Source organism: Phyllopteryx taeniolatus, chromosome 8 (genome assembly GCF_024500385.1).
Source record: "Phyllopteryx taeniolatus isolate TA_2022b chromosome 8, UOR_Ptae_1.2, whole genome shotgun sequence".
In the NCBI taxonomy this organism is placed as follows: Eukaryota; Metazoa; Chordata; class Actinopteri; order Syngnathiformes; family Syngnathidae; genus Phyllopteryx; species Phyllopteryx taeniolatus.
Window position 1 is genome coordinate 26775146 of NC_084509.1, and position 20280 is coordinate 26795425.

Below are 20280 nucleotides of genomic sequence, written 5' to 3' on the forward strand. Positions count from 1 at the left end.
GAACGCTTCGACAGTTCCGTTTCCGCTCCCGGCCGACTAGCTCGGCTCACGGCGGCGGTTGGCGGCCAAGCTAAAACAACGAATCGTTTCATAAACTGATTCGGTTCAGTTCGTTCATGAAAAAGATTCGTTCTTCTGCACGAAACACGAGTCGCATGAAGTGATGAAGCCTGCTCAGATGCCAAACATCTTCTAAGATAACCAGAACAGTCCTGTTGTGATCGATTCAATGCCCTGCGAAAGTAAGAAACAGCATTTTTGGTCTCAATTAAGTTCCAAAAAGAATACCCATGAATTCAAAGTGCTTTTTTGGGATACAGTACTTGGATCGCAGGATCTGTTGTCTGCATGTAGTTCCAGGGCCAAAATAAGACCCTGCTTGGTGTTGGTCCCAGTTAAGGTCCTAAAATAGTACAACCCCAGAAAAGTGCATTTAGTACTAGGAACTTGGCTCTTTTGAAGGACCGTAGTGTGTTTGGACCATCGGAAATGGAATGAAAGTCTCAATTAAGTTCCGAGCTAAAACCTACTGGAACTGAAACTAAATGTTATCTTCCTCATTGTCCCAACTCACAATGGTCCTACAACAATTCCTAGTTCCTAGGTGAAGTTCCGAGAAATAGGCTCTTAGATTCTACTGTAGGCTCTTGCATGACTTTGGGACGAGGAACGTTCGGAGGACCCGTGTGTGTTTGGACTGAGAATGACTAAATGTAGTTCTTAGGTAATTTATTGGGGCCAACAAAAGTCTTGTCTGAAGCCAGTTCGGTATTCCAAATGAGAGTTTGTTCGCAATTGCCTTACCTGGATAAATAAAGGTTGAATAAATACACCCTGCTAGTATAATCCAGAGGTCCAGAAACCTTTGGGACGGGGTCTGCAGCTAGCTCCAGTGACAGAACGAAAAGGTTAGTTCTTTTAGTTCCAGGTCCTGTAAACGCATCGGATTGGAGCCTATTAGTTCCAGGAACCACAAGTAAGAAGAAGTCATTTGTTCCTGGATTGTTTTTGCATTTCTTCTACATTGTAGGGGTTAAAAATCGTTTTTGGTCCCAGCTAAAGTCTCAAAGCTCATTTCAACCTCAGTACGAGGCCCTTTTGGAGGACCGTCGTGTAGCTTTCACGGGAAAAAACATTTCAAAATGGAGCCAAGTTGTTCACACAAGGCCTGGCAGTAATTAGTTCCTTCTCTTGAGTGGAACTTCCTGTCTGGTGAGGTACTGTGTGTCAAATGTCACCAAACACAGCATTGTGGTTTGTTTTTGTGAATTCATGACTCACGACTTAACGTGATTTTTGATAATGACAGTTTCTTCTGTCGGTAATGACACGGTGACGCTTGGCGAGCAACTTTTGTTTCTAACGCGCCGTCCGTCTTTGCTGCATAGTGGTTGCTCAACTATTATTAAATGTATTGTTACCGATTCGGGTGCCTCCTACGTCTTCTCGGCTGGCCCGTGAACGCCTCGGAAGAGCCGGGGGAACCGCGTGAAACTGATTTCGCAAGGAACTCTTGTGGGATGGAAGACGCCCTTCAAGTTCTTCCAAAGTCGTTGGTTTGGGAGAATAGACTTGCTCCGTTAATCGTGGAACATACAAAAATAAAAATATTACAACATATGACCAAATTATAAGTATGTATTTTAAAGTAGGGAGTGACTTTTCAATCGCCCTGTATATTGGGGATTTTGAATCCAGCAAAAAGGACGTCCCGTGGGGTCCCCCAAGGGTCAATTCTTGGACAACTGTGAATACAATGTTTACATTGCTGATATGGTCTCTCTGTATGTTGGATTTTCACCTGTCCGGAACGTACTCCCGGGACAAATGGGGGGGCTGAGTGTAACAGGGTCAGGAGTCCTGTCTCACCCAACTTAAGTTATCATGTTAGGGGTGTGGCGCCGCCTCATTTTTCACATTCTCCTGGCAACGCCTGTGCGTTAATTACACGTTAATGGCTGTGCGACACACACCTGGTCCACACCAGTTTGTTGGCTTTCACACACGGCGCTGCCGCAGCCGTCGTCTTCTCGTCATGGCTCTTATGGGGAAAAAAAGGAAGCTCCTACTCTTGCTCAAAGTGCTAGGTCTGGTGGCAATCTTCATGTTATTCACCAACAGCAACTGGGCCCAAAGCGGGCATCTGTTTTCCATTTGGGGCGCTTCGGTTGCGGATGATCCTCGGGGGGTGTCGAAGAGGCTAGAGCCCCAGAGAGAGCTAGAGATGAAGCCGGAGAGGACCGGCGGGAGCGTGGACGACCGTCTGAAGGAGAGGCTCGATTACTTGGAGGAGATCGTGTACAAACACCTGAACGGTAGGATGCGACCCACCCCTGACGTTGACCCACGTGAACGTCACCTGACCTCACATTGACACTGCTATCTGTTAATAAGAGTATAAAACGGGGACTACGTGCCCTGACGTCGTTTGTCTATATGTACTCATCGACAGACGACCAGTTCATTTTTTTTTGTCCACGTATAAGCCCGGACGTTTGGTGACGACCGTTGTGTTGTTTGTCGATGCGTGTCCTGACTTTGTTGGTTTCGGGTTCTTATTTGACCTCTTGGGAAATTGAACTAGCCACCGCTGCTTTAGAAGCTCATTGGGCTGAAGTCTCACGTGGCCTTGTGACTCCTGACAGCGGCAGGAATGTTGAAGGGTAGAAATTTGCCATTTTTTACTGTACTGTATATGTCTGTTGTACAAGTTTGAGCTGCTTTCCGGATGAATAAATCACGGTTGTGTTGCGTGCAGGTCTTTCTAAACCTCTGGGCCTGGTGGAGGGCTTCGGGGCTCAGGGGTCAGACGGCGTTCCCTTCACGCTGTCCGCAGACGAGGAGCGCAAAGCTGAAAGTCTGAAGGTAAAGTACGGTTACGACGCTTTCATGAGTGACAAGATTTCCCTGGACCGAAAGATCCCGGACTACAGACCCAGCAAGTTAGTACTTGTCCTCCTTTGAAAGAAAATCAATCACATTTTTGCCATAAAAAAAGCTTTTAATAAAGCGTACGCAGGTTATTCTTACTATCTATTGGAGATTTTGCATCCAATAAAAAGGACATCACATGTGGGGTCCCCCGAGGGTCAATTCTTGGACCACTATTATTCAATCTTTACATGACACTTTCTCAAGTCGTACGCAGACATAAGATCAATTACCATAATGACTCACATCTTTACATTTGACTACATTCCGATGATTTGTCTCCCTTACGTTCCCTCATACAAATGTATCAATCAAAAATGGATTGATAATGCTATGTTGTTGTTAGCTCAAAATGCTAATGTCATGCTATTGATGTTAACGCGGTTTAAAAGATACAAATGTGGGCTCATCCAAAACATCAACAAGCATTTTTTTGTGCGTGCGTGTAGATGCAAAGAGTACACCTACCCGACGGATCTCCCCCAGATCGCCCTCATCTTCATCTTCGTCAACGAGGCGCTGTCCGTCATCCTGCGCTCCATCCACTCGGCTGTCAATCACACGCCGGCGCACCTGCTCAAGGAAATCATCCTGGTGGACGACTGCAGCGACGACGGTACGACGATCACTTCCCCTTCCCAAAATGCAACACGGCGTCAAAGTGCTTTGTGCTCAATTTTGGGTTGCGTCGCCAGCAAATGTCTCCCCGAAGTGAGCTTCGGATACGCCGCAGCCAACGCCGCAGTCTCGACGTGCTTTCATTTCCAACCGGAGGGACGATTTTGTTCTTCTTTTGAACTACTCGCATTGCGCCTCGGGAGCGATTACGCCGCTGCAGCGCCAGAAGCGAATGTCATTTTATGAACGTGACATCATTTGCTTTTGTCTAAATATAGCACATGTTGTTGTTGTTGAGACTTTTCTCATGTTACCTAATAGGACTTCAGTGACGGAATGCAAATGAGAAATGGACGAGATGATGGTTGTTCCTTCCTGCTTCATTAACAATTATGGACAAGCACTGGATCTTTCCATTTGTTTGAATTCTTAAAAACAGTAGGGGTCAGTTGTTCTTCTGCTCCACAAGTCAGCAACAAACTGGCCTTGGTGGAGGTAACCCACGGAACGAGCGTCTGCGCCAGCGTCCCGTAGTGGCAGCTGGTGCCAGCGGGATGAAGATGATGTTGTTGTTGTCGTTGTGTTGCAGAGCAGCTAAAAGGACCTCTGGAGGATTACGTGAATAAGCGCTACCCCGGTCTGGTCAAGATCGTCAGGAACCGCAAGAGGGAGGGTCTGATCCGGGCCAGGATCGAAGGCTGGAAGGCGGCCACCGCCGAGGTGACGGGATTCTTCGACGCCCACGTGGAGTTCACGCCCTTCTGGTGAGGCCTTCAAATGACCTTTTGTGCGCCGTCCCTCCAATAGACGCCAAAACCCATTGAAATTCTGTAGCAAACCAAAACAGCAGCACCTATTGAGGCGCGTAATAATAGTAAATGAATAATTATCCTAAACCCTATAATCAATCAACAAAATGTGCTTGTAAGTATTTGCATTTGGAATTGTCATTATTTAGAGTTAATTCGGCCACCGGTATATTAAGGACCGGTCCGGCCCACTTGGGATCAAGTTGGGGGGAACGCGCGGCCCCTGAACTCAAATGACCGCCTTCAACTCTGTCGCTAACCGAGCCGCGCGCTCGCTCGCCGCCCAGGGCCGAGCCGGTCCTGAGCCGGATCGAGGAGGACCGCACCAGGATCGTCCTGCCGTCCATCGACAACATCAAGTACGACACCTTCGAGGTGGTCTCCTTCGGGCAGCCGGCCCACGGCTACGACTGGCAGCTGTGGTGTAAATACATCAAGCCCTCCGATGCGTGGAGGGCCCTGAAGGACGACTCCGCCCCCATCAGGTGCTCGCCGCCAGTCACCCGCAATACACCTTTTCAATTTGTTGGTAAACGACAAGCTTCTATGACGTACGGAATTACGTGTGACGTCATTGGGGTCGTGTGACAGGAGTCCCGCCATGATTGGCTGCTCCTTCGTGGTCCACCGGGTCTACTTTGGCGAGCTGGGCCTCTTCGACCCGGGCATGGATGTCTACGGGGGAGAGAACGTGGAGCTGGGCATCCGGGTTAGTATCTCGTGTGGTTCCCCCCTTCAAAAACCAAACCAAAAAAAAAAGACAGCTAGTTAGCGGTTAGCGCTAGAAGCTCTGGTAGTACAGTCGTCTACGTCTTCACGCGGGGCTCCGTCTTGTCTAACAAGTTGGACAAAAACGCGACATGTAGACACCGATTATCGTCGGCGACATTCAACATTTTGACACATTTTCGGCATCAGCGTTTTTTTTTTTTTTTTTTTTTAATCCTTACAATTCTTACAATTAAAAAAAAAAAAAAAAATGCAAATCGCAAATATTGTCCAAGATGAAGGCTTCAACATGTTGCAAATCTGAAAAGCTGTTTCATAAACATATGCTTAATGGCATTTCATGAAGTTGGCGTGTTGTATTATTCAAAATGTTGCCTAATAAATAATAAAATGGATATTATAAATGTAATAAAATATTTTCCCTTTGACTACAGATAATATCGGCTCCAAATATCGATTCTCGGCCTCCTTGGCTACTAATTGGCATCGGTATCGGCCCTGATAAAAAAATTCAATAATAATGACCTCGTTATATCTCGACACACAAGATCCCAATCAATCGAGCATCGCTCACACAAAAAAGTGGTCGCCCGAGTGCGTTGTAATATTTACACCCCCTCCCACTGCGCCCCCTGCAGGTGTGGCTGTGCGGGGGCAGCATGGAGATGCTGCCGTGTTCCCGCGTGGCTCACATCGAGCGCTTCAAGAAACCTTACCTGGAAGGCTCCCTGGCGACCATCATGCGGCGCAACGGCCTTCGCGTGGCCGAGGTCTGGTTGGACGAATACAAGCGCAACTTCTACATGTCCTGGAACATTCCCATGGAGGTAACTCTTGCGCAATCCCAATACGCTCGCTGCTCAACAACAAGTTGTTCGGCTTAGGGGGCTGAAATTTCCAGATGATCCGAAAATGCGCTGCAACTAGCTCACTATAACTAACTTTGAAAGTACAAGGACACGCCCCAACTTACAAGTTTCCTTGAGTGCCAAAGTTCAGAGTGACACGTGTGCGAGTGGAAAACGAGAAGCGCGACAGTCGCCGATGCGCTTTCGGCCGTTACCGAACGGGACGAGCAGCCAAACGCACAAATGCAAAATGAAAACACCCACAAGGAGCATGGAGGGGACGCGAACACTGAACTAACCGCGTGCTAAACTGACAACGCGACTGGCTCCGGGCTACCGATGTCACTCGCTAGTGACCCCCGGAAATGAGCCTAAACTACGCGCTCCCAAAACCAAATTGTGTCGTTTCGTTTTTTTGTCGGTCGACTCATGTTACACGTGTCCACCAAATTTCATGTTGCCAAGTCAAAGTGGCTCTGGGGCCTGAATTTTCACATTCTTACGACCGAGTCATTAGACCTTGGTGTCGTGTTGTGGTAGTTAACGACTGCAAATGTCAATCATCTCTGGAAAACTATTTGGGATATTATTTCAATACAAATGGATATAAAATTGTTGAAGTTGGAAGTGATGAAGTGACGCTACGTGTGCGACACCCTAACTTGACCAGAACCACGGCATCGACTACGGAAACGTCTCCGAGAGGGTGGCGCTCAGAGAGAGACTGCAGTGCAAGAACTTCAAGTGGTACATAGACAACGTTTACCCTCAGATGAGGACGCACCAAAACACACTCATCTATGGCGTGGTAAGTCCACGCATCTCAGTTTCGCATCGGCCATCTGTCGAGAATATGCGGTTCCAATTTGAAATGGCCAAAATGGGCGTTTTTGACCAAAATGGCAGACTTCCTGTGTCTTTTCGGGCATGGCTTCTTGAGACTTTTTTTGTGGGTCTACTTATGATACACATGTCTACCAGATTTGATGTTGCTAAGTCAAACTGTCTTCAGGGACTGTTTTTTTTTTTTCATGCTTTTATCTCAAGTAGACTTGACTATTGTAATGGTCTTCTGACTGGACTCTCCCAAAAGAGCAGTAAGGCGCTGCAAGTCATTCAGAACGCTGCAGCTCAGGTTCTGACCGGAACAAAGAGGTCAGAACATATTACTCCAATTCTACAGCCTATGCACTGGCTCCCAGTGAGCTTTAGAATAGATTTTAAAGTGGGGCAAATTTCCAAACAATTGGATCCAACTTTTGGTAGTCGCTCGCACCCGCGGGACCGACCAAATGTCCGATTTTGGGGGGGTTGAAGTTGGGAATATAGGTCTTGTTGTTACCGCGCTGTTGATGGCTCGACATGCAAAATGGGTTTATTTGTCACTTCAGATGTACAACTTCATCGTCAGCAAACTGTGTTTGGACCAGGGAGAAATGAAAGACCACGCCCCCATCCTGTTCCCCTGCCACAGCATGGTTCCTCAGGTAGCGCCTGCTTACACCTCCAACACAACGTTGCCTCCGCACGAGTCATTTGTTCAAACAGAAGTTCGGGCACTTTTCAAAATCACCGGTAGCGACCAAAAATGGACGTGAACGAGCGATGGTGACGCTGGAGTTTTGCTGCTTTAAATGAGACGCGACAGTTTCTCTCATACAGGCGTTGAAAAAATGAGATGGAACAGGAAGTCAGCCATTTTGCTTTGAAGCAGCAGCTCCCATATTTCAATTGCTATGTTGACGTCCCCTGGAAAGTTAGACCAAAATTGGCCCCCAACAAAGCGACCTTTGAGGCGTTTATTTCCCGAAACCTCCGCGTTTGTATTGTGTGTTGTTTTTTTTGTTTTTTTTTTAAATCTCGGTCTGCACACGTCCTGGTTCATGTCGTCTCTCCAGTTGGTGCGCTACACCGCCAACAAACAGCTGTTCTTGGGCAAGCTGGGCAACAGCTACCAGGATACCCGCTGCCTGGTGGACATTCCGGCCAACGACGTACCGCAGCTCCTCGACTGCGCCGCCGTCAGCAACGTCAGGCAGACCAAGTGGAAATTCACACAGGTGACACCTTGTTCCCGTCACGTCAAATTTGAGGTTTGGTCAGCGGCGCACGATGTGAGCTTCTCTCCGTCCCCCTCGTTCCCGACGCAGGGCGGCGCGGTCCAAAACTTGGCCACGAGGCGCTGCGTGGAGGTGGTGGCGTTGGAAAGCAAGCCCTTCTTCAAGCTGGCCATGCGGCACTGCTCGGGCCAACGGTGGAACCTGACCATTCCCGCCGTACGTTTCTGAGTCGACGTCGTCGACTTTGCCGGCCGACTCGCCGGATCGGGCTCGTCGTCGATGCTGGCGCTCCCGGACGTTGTCCTGTGTCTCGTCCGGTTTGTTGGGAAAAACAACGTTAAAAAAAAAAGGACATTTTGACTTCTTCTCAGGAGCTCCATTTTTTTTTCTGGCATGGCATCGTTACATTTCGCCTCCACTTCTTAAATGACAACGAATGTGTTCTCCACTTGTTGAAATCCAAATGCTGTCATTCATTTGCACCGTTGGAGTGCAGTAAGACAAACACCTCTTATGGAAAATAAGAATATTACATGAAATTCCTCCCTTGATAAGTGATAAATGATGTCATCTGGTAGAAAGAAATGTCAAGTGTCGATCCCATTTTAGCCACGATTAAAAATTCATAATTTTCATGGGTTTGAACTTGCAAAAGGCACAATTCCATTGTCAACACTGTATTATTATGATGATCATTATTATTATTGAGAAGTGAAGTTGGAAAGGATACAATCAGACATGTATTTTTTGTTTATTAAAAAAACCTATATTTTCAAGATGAAGTTGTAAATTTTTTTTAGATGAAAGTCATTTTTACAATAAAAAGTATTCTATTTCCAAGATAAAACCTTGTCTATTTTCAAAATGAAATCCATATTCCGACAATCGAGTTGTAAGTCGCAATACTACGGAGCTAAAGTGTGCCGTCGTCTATTTCTTTTATATTTGACCTTTGACCTTTTTTTTTTTTTTTCCAACGCACGCAATAAACTTAATAACAGACGCATATTTAATAGAAGATATTTCACGCTGCAAAATCAAATGTATATAAATGTCAATGGTCAAGTCATATTTCTAGTTAGACATTACAAACTCATATTTCGTCACATCATATTTGACAGTACACGATTAAATACAATGTTGGATATTGTTAAAACGAGTAAGTCATTGAATAATAATAATGAGAAAATTGGACCGCAGGGAGAAACGCGCGCTGTCGCTTTCATAACGTTACAAAGTACAAACGCAAATATAATATCATATTTCAATAATCGTCCAAATAATACGCTAAAGTGGGTTAACACGTGTTCACTCATCACGTGCACGTGTGGCGCAGGCGCGCGTGTGTTGCAGTCTGCCGGACGTGCACGCGCATTGTCCCGATCGTCCTCTTCATCATCGTCATCGTCGCCATCACCGACGACGGCGGCGGCGGCGGCGGAAGCGAACTCGAGCGTGACAATGACGTCGGCGGTTCCGGTGCGGAGGAGACGAACTCTGCCGTCCGCCTGAGCGCGCTCGCCCGCGGGATGCCTGGCGGACGCCGCCCCGGTAAGCAGGCGCCGAAAGCGGCCGAAAGCGGCGGGAGCTCCGCGATGGAAGCTCGGGGGATGCTCGAGCATCTTGCTTCGCTGCAAATCAATGTCGCTCTCCTCGTTTCCGCGCAGCGCGCCCACGCTCGTCGCGCTGACTCGAACCTGGCCGTCCATGGCTTTGGCGCGGAGAAGATGGAGGCTTCTGCTGGCGCTCAACGCGCTGGCGGCGGCGGCCGGGATCGTGACGCTGTGGAGCCGCTGCGGAGAGCGCGCGCAGGGGCCGGGCGACGCCGAGCGCGCGAGGCCGAGCCGGGCCAACGGAAGCGCCGGCGTCAGCCAGCGAGCGCTGCTCAAGAGGCTGAGCGCGCTGGAGGACGTCGTGTACAGGCAGCTGAACGGTACAAAGGGGAACGCCAATCCTATTGCTTTCCGACGGACGCGTGCGTCGCTAAGAGGACACCGCGTGGTCGAAAGGAAAGGAAACCGACGCAAATTGCTCGCGGCCTTATGCGTGTACAACGTGGGAAAACATCACAGCATGTTGACCTAATGACAAACGTGCACAAGCTACGCAGATACCTTGGAAAAGTCCCAAATTCTCAAGGCAAACCAATAGATTGCACCACCAGGTGGCGCTTCCGGGGCATATTCGGTCATATTTGAGACTGACGCAGAATGCCACATGACCCGAGAGAGCCAATCGCAAGCGTCGCCTTCGCAAGGAGGACGTGATAGGAAACGTTTTTTTGTTTTTTAACAAATTCAGAGCTTTTGCGGCTATTTGTCAAATGTCACTCAAACCTTTCCTCCCACGAACACAATGGACGACAATGAAATACATTTGGGCGTTCACTCAGCACTTTACGGCGTGGACTCGAACTCACTTCCGAACTGCGCGATGCTCGTCGTGTCATCAATGTCGAATGCGGCGGGTCGACGTGCGAGGCGGAGGAAAACGTATTTCTTCATTTGGAAATTCAATTCAGTTCATTAATTAGGTTATTGTTATTAAGGACGTATGATATTACTATAAAGGAATTATTATTCATAGTTAATTATTAATTCGTGAAGTCAATGTGGGAAATATCTCTCAATTTGTGAATTTGGGTACTGTCATAAATCGCGGGCGCGCCGGCGCCTGTCATGGGGCGAGAGGCGGGCCGCGCCCCGAACCGGTCGCCGGCCAATCGCGGGGCACATAGAAACAAACAACCATTCACAGCGACGGGCAATTTAGAGTCTTCAATGAACCGAGCACGCATGTTTCGGGGACGTGGGAGGAAAGCGGAGTGCCCGGAGAAAAGCCACGCAGGCGCGGGGAGAACGTGCGAAACTGTGACGCGGATGCGCTAACCGGTCGCCCGCCGTGCCGGTCTGTCATCAACCGTTACCGGGAATTGAAATGGGAACATTTCAAGTACACCAAATATGTAAACGATCTCTTCCATTTTTGAACGTTGGCATTTTGCGAAGGGGAAGACCCGAGGGTGATGTTGCTCCTTCAACACCCACATTTTTCCCACTGAAAGTTTTCAACACCCACTTTTTCATCGCACCTGCTGCAGCACCCACACTTTTTGGTGCACTCACTGGGGATGCGGGTGTTTCAACACCTACGCTTTTTCCGGTCAAATGCTCCCACAGCCGCTTTTGTCGTCGGACCCATTGGGATGTGGGTGTTTAAGCGCTCATATTTCCCCCAGTGAAATATTTCAACATCCACACATTTTGCTGGCACCCGCGTTTCAACACCCCCACTTTTCTCGAGCGCGATACAATGCCACGGAGCTCACCGCATGCCGCGTTGTGTGCAGGTCTGTCCAAGTCTCTGGGCCTGACGGAGGGTTTCGGGGGCCGGGGGGCCGGCGGCCTGCCCGCCAGCCTTTCTCCGGGTGAGGAGGGCGACGCCAAGTACCTGAGGGACAAATACGGCTACGACGCCTACCTGAGCGACACCATCTCGCTGGACAGAAACATCCCCGACCACAGACCCAGCAGGTCCGCACGCGCGCACGCAATATTGGAACACATCGGATATGGCTAAAGTAGCAGGTATTGATACATCCGGGTGAAATATCGACACACTACCGTCGCCGATCGTCAGGTATCGATACACTAACGCTGGCCAGCGATACACAAACATCAGATATCGAAGAAGTTTATTTACGTCCGGTATCGAGTCGGGCTGTCACGAGCTAATCGCTTTACAATCCATTATCGATATTTCGTCAAGTACTCGTACTTACTTTGGTGGTTTTTTCTATCTATTGCATTTGTTGCTACTGAGTGTATGGCATAAACAGAATTTGAGTGAACAAAATCGGTCTTTGCTCAACGTTAGCGATTAGCATTAGCGACACCGGATCTCGATACACTAGCATCAGGTAACGATAAACGAGGTAGAAAATGCAGTAAATAAAAATGCAGGTCAGCTGTCGTCGCTCACGATCTGCCACCCGCTTCGGAAATGTCCGATATGTCGTGTATATGATACACGCGTACGTCCGTACAGGTGCAGAGATGTCAGCCACCCCCGGGATCTCCCCCAGATGGCGCTGGTGTTCATCTTCGTCAACGAGGCGCTGTCCGTCATCCTGCGCTCGGTCCACTCGGCCGTCAATCACACGCCGGCCCACCTGCTCAAGGAAATCATCCTGGTGGACGACCGCAGCGACGACGGTACGGCAAGCCAACATTTTCCAGACCTCCGCAAGCTTTCTAGTTCAGGGAACCATTTGTACCGAGGCGTAAAACGTCCTAGAACTTTAGATGCAAATGTGACTATAGCCTTCAGTTTTGAGGTAGTCATGTTCCAAGAAGTAAAAGTTCCTGGAACATCAGGTGGAAATGTGGCTTTTGAGTTCAGTTTTGAGGTATTAACATTGGTACTACAAGTTCCACGAATAAACGTACCAGAACCTTTAGGTGTGAATGTGGCTGTGTGAGGTATTGATGGAGGAGTTACAAGCACTAAGAGGTCAAAACTCCTAAAACGTAAATCTGGCTAAGTTCATTTTTGACGTATTAACAACAAGTACCAAGATGTTATGGACTGTACCTAAAACCTTAGAGGGAAATGCGGCTATAGAATTCAGTTTTGGCGTGTTACATTGGTTCTGCAAGTACCGAGATGTAAAAGTTCCAGAACTTTGGGCGAAAATGTGGCTGTATAGTTCAGTTTTGCGATATCAACGTAGGAACTCCCAATTGCCAATAAGTCAAAGTATCTGGAATCCAGAATTCGGGGTGCGGTTCCACCCACAATTCTGGAACAATTTGTACGATTGCGCTTGTACAAGTGCAGCAACCGTTTACTAATTAGGAACACTTCCTCGTCAGGACACACGTTAAAAGCGTTGCATGATGATGACGACGATGAAGTGCGTGCGAGCGTTTTGGCCGAGCAGGAAGCGCCTGACGAGTTGCGTCACAGATCAAAAGGCGTCGCGCTGATCTTTCGACCGCAAACGGGATTTGACTCCAACCAAGAATACGAAAGACTCCGGACGAGGACTGATGACATCGGCCGAGTACCTCAGAGTACAATCCAATAGAACATGTATTACACTCTAGAATACTGATACCTGATGGTCGTGCAGCGACATCTAATGCTAGTGTTGCAATATCCAGTGTATCAAATCTTGATGCCAACATATCGATCCCTGATGCTGGTCTATCAATAGTTGACGTTGGTGGATGCACATTTGATGCTAGAATATTGATACGCAAGGCTAGTGTAGCGATACCCGCTGCTAGTGCGTTGATACTCAATGCTAATGTATCGATATCTGATGCTATCTTATCGCTACCCAATGTTCGTGTATCAAGTGTATCGATATCTAACGCTAGTGTCGTGATATCTGGTGTACAGAGTGCATCGGCACTTGATGCTAGCATATCGGTATCTGATGCTACCATATCAATATCTGACGTTTGCGGATGCATATTTGATGCTAGAATCTTGGTATTCAGCGCTAGTGTATCAATACCTGATGCTCGCATATCGATATCCCATGCCAGTGTGTCGCTATCTAATAGTTGCGCAGCGATATCTAGTGTATTGATACTTGATGCTAGCATATCGATACCTGATGCTAGTGTATTGCTAGCTGATGCTAATGGACTTCATGGAGATACCTGATGTAAGTGTATGAATATCTGATACAAGTGTGTAGATATCAGATGATAGCATATCAACATCTAATACTAGCGTAGAGGTGGTTACCTAATGTTGTAAATCTGATAAAGGTGTATTGATATCAAACGCTAGCACATATGCTAGTAGCGTAGTAGTTTTGATAGCCTTTGCGAGCGAATCGATATCCGACACCAGTGAATTGATACCTGATGTGAGTGTATCGATACCTCCAGTTAGTCAAGCCAGATGAAAATGTCGTCGTCGTTGTTTTGTTGTAACAGAGCAGCTGAAAGGACCTCTGGAGGACTACGTGAATAAGCGCTACCCCGGTCTGGTCAAGATCGTCAGGAACCACAAGAGGGAGGGTCTGATCCGGGCCAGGATCGAGGGCTGGAAGGCGGCCACCGCCGAGGTGACGGGATTCTTCGACGCCCACGTGGAGTTCACGCCCTTCTGGTGAGGCCTTCACACCAGCGGGCTGTCCATATAAGAGACGCTGTACCCTCTTTAGTCACTCGAGACGAATGACCGGGTGCTAAACCGTAAAATAGTACTGGCAACTAACTCATTGAAACGCTGTTGCTAACCAAAACAGAAGTATCTAGCGAGACACATAAAGAGTCTCTCAAAGGAACTCGAGTATAGTGTGTCATCCACGTTAGAAAAATAAATAGCTTCCTGCACTGCTGTAGATGTCTCCATGGTTCCATCTGGGAGTCACTGTAAAATAGTAACCCATTGCAACGGTCTTGCTAACCAATACAGCAGCACCTTACCACATATATGACTTCTCCTAATTGTAATATAATGCTAATATGATTTGATATTCTTGTATGGAGAAATAAATAATAAGAAGAAAAAAAATGAAGCCGTCTACGTTTACCTTTACATTTGCTCACCAGGGCCGAACCGGTTCTGACTCGAATCAAGGAGGACCGCAGGAGGATCGTCCTGCCGTCCATCGACAACATCAAGCACGACACCTTCGAGGTGGAGCGTTACGAGAACTCGGGCCACGGCTACAACTGGGAGCTGTGGTGCATGTACATCAGCCCGCCGAAGCAGTGGTGGGACGAGGGCGACGTGGCGGCGCCCATCAGGTGGGCGCGACTCGCGTAGCTACTGTGCTAAGCTAACTGAGAGAATGCAATTCGGTGAAGCCCCGTTCGTTGCGAGAGATTCCTTCCACAACCGCAAATGTTTAACCGAACCATACCATCTCATCGAACCGACGTCTACTAGCTCCATGCTAACGTACGATGGGGAATTGCATAGAGAGGCTAACATCAATTAGTAGTGCTGTTACAGAAAGAACTACTCCTCTTCTTGTAAAGGGAATGATAGCGTGTTTTGGTCACGTGACAGGAGTCCCGCCATGATCGGCTGCTCCTTCGTGGCCGATCGGCTCTTCTTCGGCGAGCTGGGCCTGCTGGACCCTGGCATGGACGTCTACGGGGGAGAGAACATCGAACTGGGCATCAGGGTTAGTGGACACGCCCTGAAGGCACTCGTGTGGAAAAATGTGGGTGTGGAATCACTTGATGAAAGGGTTCCACACCCACAATTTTTAAGCTTCACCCAGGAGTATGATTCAACAGCCGCACTTTTCCCAGTGAAAGGCTTCGACACCCTCTGTGTGCAAAGTCATTTGTATTACTCATTCAAAGTGCCAATGTTCCGTACTCGCATGCTTCCTCATTCACGCCGACGGTTCCCAAGCGACAAAAAGTAGCTGACGTTTTGTCCCCAACGAGTGTGGCGCCCCGCGCAGGTGTGGACGTGCGGCGGCAGCATGGAGGTGTTGCCGTGCTCACGCGTGGCTCACATTGCCCGCGTGAAGAAGCCGTACCACAGCAACATCGCCTTCCACATGCGCCGCAACGCCCTGCGCGTGGCAGAAGTCTGGATGGACCACTTCAAGTCCAACGTCTACCTGGCCTGGAACATCCCCACGGAGGTGACACTCACAAACATCTGCCGTCTCGGTACCACACGCGTGTGACGCGCTCACCTCACCCGATGTGACGTGAAACCGGCGCAGAATCACGGCATCGACTTCGGAGACATCTCTGAGAGGGTGGCGCTGAGGAAGAGCCTGCAGTGTAAGAACTTCCAGTGGTACCTGGACAACGTTTACCCTGAGATGAGGACGTACGACGACACGCTCTACTACGGCGAGGTCAGTCCACACAAAAATCAGTTTTTTTACCACGTATCCTGGTCAAGGATTGCCAAAGGTAGACGACACGCTGGGCAGGTCTCCACTAGGGCTGCAACAGTACAGGCAAGCCACGGTATGGTCCGTACTTCGACTTTTGTTTCCACAGTTTGGAACGGTTTCTGTATGTAAGACTACACCTTGGACTGGTCCCCGGTAGGGGCGCAACGGCAACGGTAGCCCACGGTCTGGTCCGTGCCTCGGTTTTTGGGCCAGGGTTTGTTCCAGTCTCGCTATGTGTTTCATTCATTGCGAGTCCACACAAACATGTTGTCCAGTGGTACCTGGACAACGTTTACCCTGAGATGAGGACGTACGACGACACGCTCTACTACGGCGAGGTCAGTCCACACAAAAATCAGTTTTTTTACCTCGTATCCTGGTCAAGGATTGCCAAAGGTAAACTACACCCTGGACTGGTCTCCAGTAGGGTTGAAACAGTACAGGTAACCCACGGTATGGTCCGTACTTCGACTTTTGTTTCCAGAGTTTGGAACGGTTTCTGTATGTAGACTACACCCTGGACTGGTCTCCAGTTGGGTTGAAACAGTACAGGTAGCCCATGGTATTTATTCATTTATCGCTCCAGGTAAGGCAATTGAGAACAGATTCTTATTTGCAATGCTGACCTGGCTGCGAAACAGAAAAATGAAATCAATGATCCATAGAGCTAGCAGGAGAGCTGATGTTAGCGAGCCTGCGCGTCATTAGGTTTTGCTAAATGACTAAAAAAAGACAACACAACAAATGTTTTCGACAGACCTGTGAGAAAATACCTTCCGCAAACCCGACGATGGAGGTTTGGTTCCTAGTCTGGCCCTTTAGGAGTGGCTAGTACGTCACAAGGCGGTCTTGCCATCTTACAGTTTTTGATCTCGGATTGACAACATCCACTCCAGTGATCCTCCTCATCCACCGGTTCCACTGACTCAATGTAGACACTATGTTTTGTCCTGGTTTTCAGTTCAGGGCAGCGTTCATTCACCCGGGAGTCCCCCGGACGTGGCGCCTTTTGTTTTGTAAACAAACACTTGTCATTTCAGATCCGCAATTCCAAAGTGAGCCACTTGTGTTTGGACCAGGGCGTGAAGGAGAACCACACGGCCACCCTGCACCCCTGCCACGGCTGGGGTCCCCAGGTAGGTAGGAGGTTAACTACCCGAGTACACGCTTTTGCCGACGGAGTGTCGCTCTGGGGTGGCAAATGTACTCACGCTGTACTGAAGTAAAGGTACAGAAACTTGTGTACAGACTTCGGTTCAAGTAGAAGTACCAATTCAAGTCCTTTACTGAACAGAGACTGACACGTACTTAAGTACAAAAGTAAAAATTATGTTGATTCTTTTTAACGTTGTCATCTGAGGATGTTGAAAAAGTAACAAGCCTATTTCAACAAAGTTGGGAGTAAAACGTTTCGATATCTGTTGTCAAATGTCTGGGGTGAAAGTCAAAACGGCGTGAGAAAAAGGATGCTAGCAGACAGCTGCGAAATGTACTCGTATACTTTGTTGCTTCCAGCACTGGCGCCGTGTTGATACGTCGTGTCTCCCAGTTAGGACGTTACACCAAAGAGGGTCGTCTGTTCCTGGGCCCTCTGGGCAGCACCGGATCGGACACGCGATGTGTGGCGGACGATCCCGCCAGCGCGTTGCCGCAACTCCTGGACTGCGACAAAGACGAGGGCCGACGCCGCGCCGAGTGGATTTTCACTCAGGTGACGGCTTCCTCTGGCCGAGGTGGACAACTTGCTTGGTCTTGAGTGGTGTTGCGCCCGATCTAGTTCATGAAATGAAAGTTCACGAACTCGCTCGTATGTTGGACCAACTTGAACTGAATGAAGCGCACGTACTTCTGCCTGATGAACGTCACCGTCAATGCGCTCATTCTCATTCGTTTTTTTTCATTGGAGTTCCAGGTTTGGGTCGAGGTTTCCGGCAGAAAACCCGTCGAAACGCACTGTAACGCTCATTCGTGCGTCCGGGGACAAACGTCTTATTTGGCAACCCAGCGCCCAGAAGTCGCACGGCCGCACGCGTCATGAAAATGTCATGTGATTGCTCGTCCTCGTAGGCGGGATTGATACTGTAAAGCCTTCCGAAGTGGGTCGCTGTTTTACGGGTGCCTTCGGCGCATATACAAAAACCTTCGCAAGTACTCACACGAAGGGTGGCGGCTTGGTTGCGGCGAGGCCTACCTTTCTACCTCAGATTGTGTTTGTGTTTGCACATTAAGTTCGACAGTCCAGTTTTTCTTCGAATGACTCTTTTTTTTTTTTAAAAGTTTTTCCTCATGTTTTTGAGACTGTAGGGTGAAAGCAGCAGCTGCTACTAGTGCGGACTGATTGGTGGCAACAATGCGGAAATGAAATGCCAGTATTTGGAGGTAACACTGCAGCATGTTGAGAGAAAAAAAGAACTACCGTATGAAGTACGGAGAACTGAACTTTGAACTAGTTTGAGTCGAAAATGAACTTTGTCTTTAACATCGGTAGTTCTATTTCTTCTTCTTCTACTACTACTACCGCAAATGGTCCAACTACTGCAGCACCTCTACTACTACTTTTTCTCATGACGGTAGAGAGCTAGCTTGGTCTACGGTGCGGTTAGCCTAGCTTCTTCTATTTCTTCTACGACTACCTCCGGTACTGCCAGCCTTCCTGCTGCCTTTACACCCGCTACTTTTCATGAAGGAGCGCTCGGTTGGTCTATAATACTGTTAGCCTAGCTTCTTTCATTTCTTCTTTCATCACTACTACCAGTACTAGTTTTTCTCATGAAGATTAAGGTCTTGGTCGGTATTTGAAACTGATCTTCCTGGTCTTCCCTCGCAGGGCGGTTCCCTGGTGAACTCCGCCACGGGCCGCTGTCTGGAGGCGGTGCCCGCCAACGTGTACTTCGGCCACCGGGCGGTGCTGCGGCCCTGCTCCGGGCAGCGCTGGACTATGAAGAACACCGTGACGCCGTGGACACAGGCGTAACGGTAACAGTGGCGTTTACCCGCCTCACCCAAGCGGGATGTTGCCGTGAGCCAGATAGTGCGGCTGTTGCGGCTTCGCACATTCAGATATTCGGTGACGATCTCCTCGGCCTCGACGTTGAGAACATTTGGGGATTGACTTCTACGGAACGCCATCTCGCATCGGGACTTTACACGCTGGGAAAGAAATGAACCTGGAGGAGCCGCGCGAAAGAGGAGCCGACCGCGTTCGCATAAAGACATCATTTGACGACTAAAACCTAATGATTAAAACTAGAACTGACCGTTACACTGAATGTACTTGTTGTGATGGGCGGGAGCCCTGCGGTCCCGTCTCGGGGTCATCTTTTTTTTCTTCTCCAATGTCGGTTGCTTGGGGTCGCCGTGCTGAAGCCGTTTTGAGGGCTTCGTTGCCTCATTTCCAGCCCGTGGCGACATATTATGCAGAGCGGGTTTGGCGCGTGCCAGTTATTGTCGATATTGTCTGATATTGTTTCATTATTCTGCCTGTTGGATTTTTTTTGAAGAAATCTCTCCAGACGTGTTTGTTTTTATTACAAATTTTTGCTGAGCTTGGGGGCGTACCTTTTTTCCATTTCGCTTGACCGAGTTGAGTGTTTTGACAGACGCACGGCCGGATGCACCAAATTTCCAAAATAAAACTTCTTTTGGACTCCGATGAGCAATAAAATATTTCTCCCTTTTGCGTCCTCGGTAGCGGTCGGCGGGCCGGTGGCTGGGGAGAATTTCATAATGTTTGTAAACAATAGGGGGAGGGGTATGCTTCCAGGTGGCACAAAACCACTGACCCGTAGTGAAAACCATGCCAAAAAAGCCCGCTAAAGGATCCGTTTTTCTGGTTGTTTTTTTTTTAACTTAAAAGCAAAATCGAAATAAATCCAGCGGAATCTGGCCTGCCAGTTTATAGACTAGAGCGCACGATCCATTTCAGCGTCAAATAAGAAACGTCCAATAATTCTACAGTCAGTTCTCAGCGTTGACGTTAACGAGGTCTGAACTTCGACAATCTGTTGTTTGGAATCGACTTACGTGCTGAATTGTAAACTGCGGCCGGCGTTCCTCTGACGGCTGACACTTGACACATTCCGACTTGGGCTTGAAGAGAAGGCCTACGATCATGCGAGCAATTGCCTCGCTTGTCTCAATGGCTCTGCCTTGCTCAAAGGAGTCGAAAGGTTTGGCTTACTCGTGGTGCCATCGGAGAAAGCTCCGTCCGTCCGTCACAAGTGACGTCGCGGTGAAAAAGTCTGTCCTCCATCGTGTCCAAATGTACTTTTGAGATGTTGAAATGTATCCAAGTGAACGATTGTATTGTTACAAGGTCACAATGATGTCACTTCCTGTGCCAACCGAGACAGTCTTCCAATAAACCGAGCGCTCGGTACGTCTTTGAGTGC

General features: G+C 48.6%; 2 protein-coding genes across 4 annotated transcripts; both read left to right on the plus strand.

Annotated features, from left to right (window-relative positions):
• The first annotated feature begins 1963 nt into the window (after positions 1-1963).
• On the plus strand, positions 1964-8771 carry LOC133482123 (polypeptide N-acetylgalactosaminyltransferase 17-like). 2 transcript variants are annotated; one of them, XM_061781814.1, is made up of 11 exons: positions 1966-2315; positions 2759-2942; positions 3381-3547; positions 4139-4313; positions 4646-4843; positions 4950-5067; positions 5726-5914; positions 6606-6743; positions 7327-7422; positions 7834-7995; positions 8086-8771. In XM_061781814.1, exons 1-11 carry the CDS (start codon positions 2036-2038, stop codon positions 8221-8223), a joined length of 1845 nt encoding a protein of 614 aa, XP_061637798.1. In that variant the 5' UTR covers positions 1966-2035; the 3' UTR covers positions 8224-8771. The 2 variants fall into 2 exon arrangements, with proteins under 2 accessions (XP_061637799.1, XP_061637798.1); XM_061781815.1 differs by lacking the exon at positions 7327-7422 and having other exon boundaries at positions 1964-2315.
• Positions 8772-8898: 127 nt separating this feature from the next.
• Positions 8899-20267, plus strand: LOC133482122 (polypeptide N-acetylgalactosaminyltransferase 17-like). Of its 2 annotated transcripts, none has more exons than XM_061781812.1 (12): positions 8899-9546; positions 9663-9928; positions 11345-11528; positions 12043-12209; positions 13950-14124; positions 14571-14768; positions 15034-15151; positions 15440-15625; positions 15710-15847; positions 16930-17025; positions 17439-17622; positions 18717-20267. In XM_061781812.1, the coding sequence occupies exons 2-12, from the start codon at positions 9703-9705 to the stop codon at positions 19052-19054; spliced, it is 2010 nt and encodes a 669-aa protein (XP_061637796.1). In that variant the 5' UTR covers positions 8899-9546; positions 9663-9702; the 3' UTR covers positions 19055-20267. The 2 variants fall into 2 exon arrangements, with proteins under 2 accessions (XP_061637796.1, XP_061637797.1); XM_061781813.1 differs by having other exon boundaries at positions 8927-9546; positions 17439-17600; positions 18717-18999.
• Positions 20268-20280: the final 13 nt, after the last annotated feature.

Bases quoted from the DNA above. Each gene is read 5' to 3' on its own strand.
- LOC133482123 (XM_061781814.1), top strand. From the start codon at position 2,036: ATGGCTCTTATGGGGAAAAAAAGGAAGCTCCTACTCTTGCTCAAAGTG. The intron at 2,316-2,758 runs GTAGGATGCGAC...TGTTGCGTGCAG, and splicing joins CGTGTACAAACACCTGAACG to GTCTTTCTAAACCTCTGGGC. The intron at 2,943-3,380 runs GTTAGTACTTGT...GCGTGCGTGTAG, and splicing joins CCGGACTACAGACCCAGCAA to ATGCAAAGAGTACACCTACC.
- LOC133482122 (XM_061781812.1), top strand. From the start codon at position 9,703: ATGGCTTTGGCGCGGAGAAGATGGAGGCTTCTGCTGGCGCTCAACGCG. The intron at 12,210-13,949 runs GTACGGCAAGCC...TTGTTGTAACAG, and splicing joins GGACGACCGCAGCGACGACG to AGCAGCTGAAAGGACCTCTG. The intron at 17,026-17,438 runs GTAGGTAGGAGG...CGTGTCTCCCAG, and splicing joins GCCACGGCTGGGGTCCCCAG to TTAGGACGTTACACCAAAGA.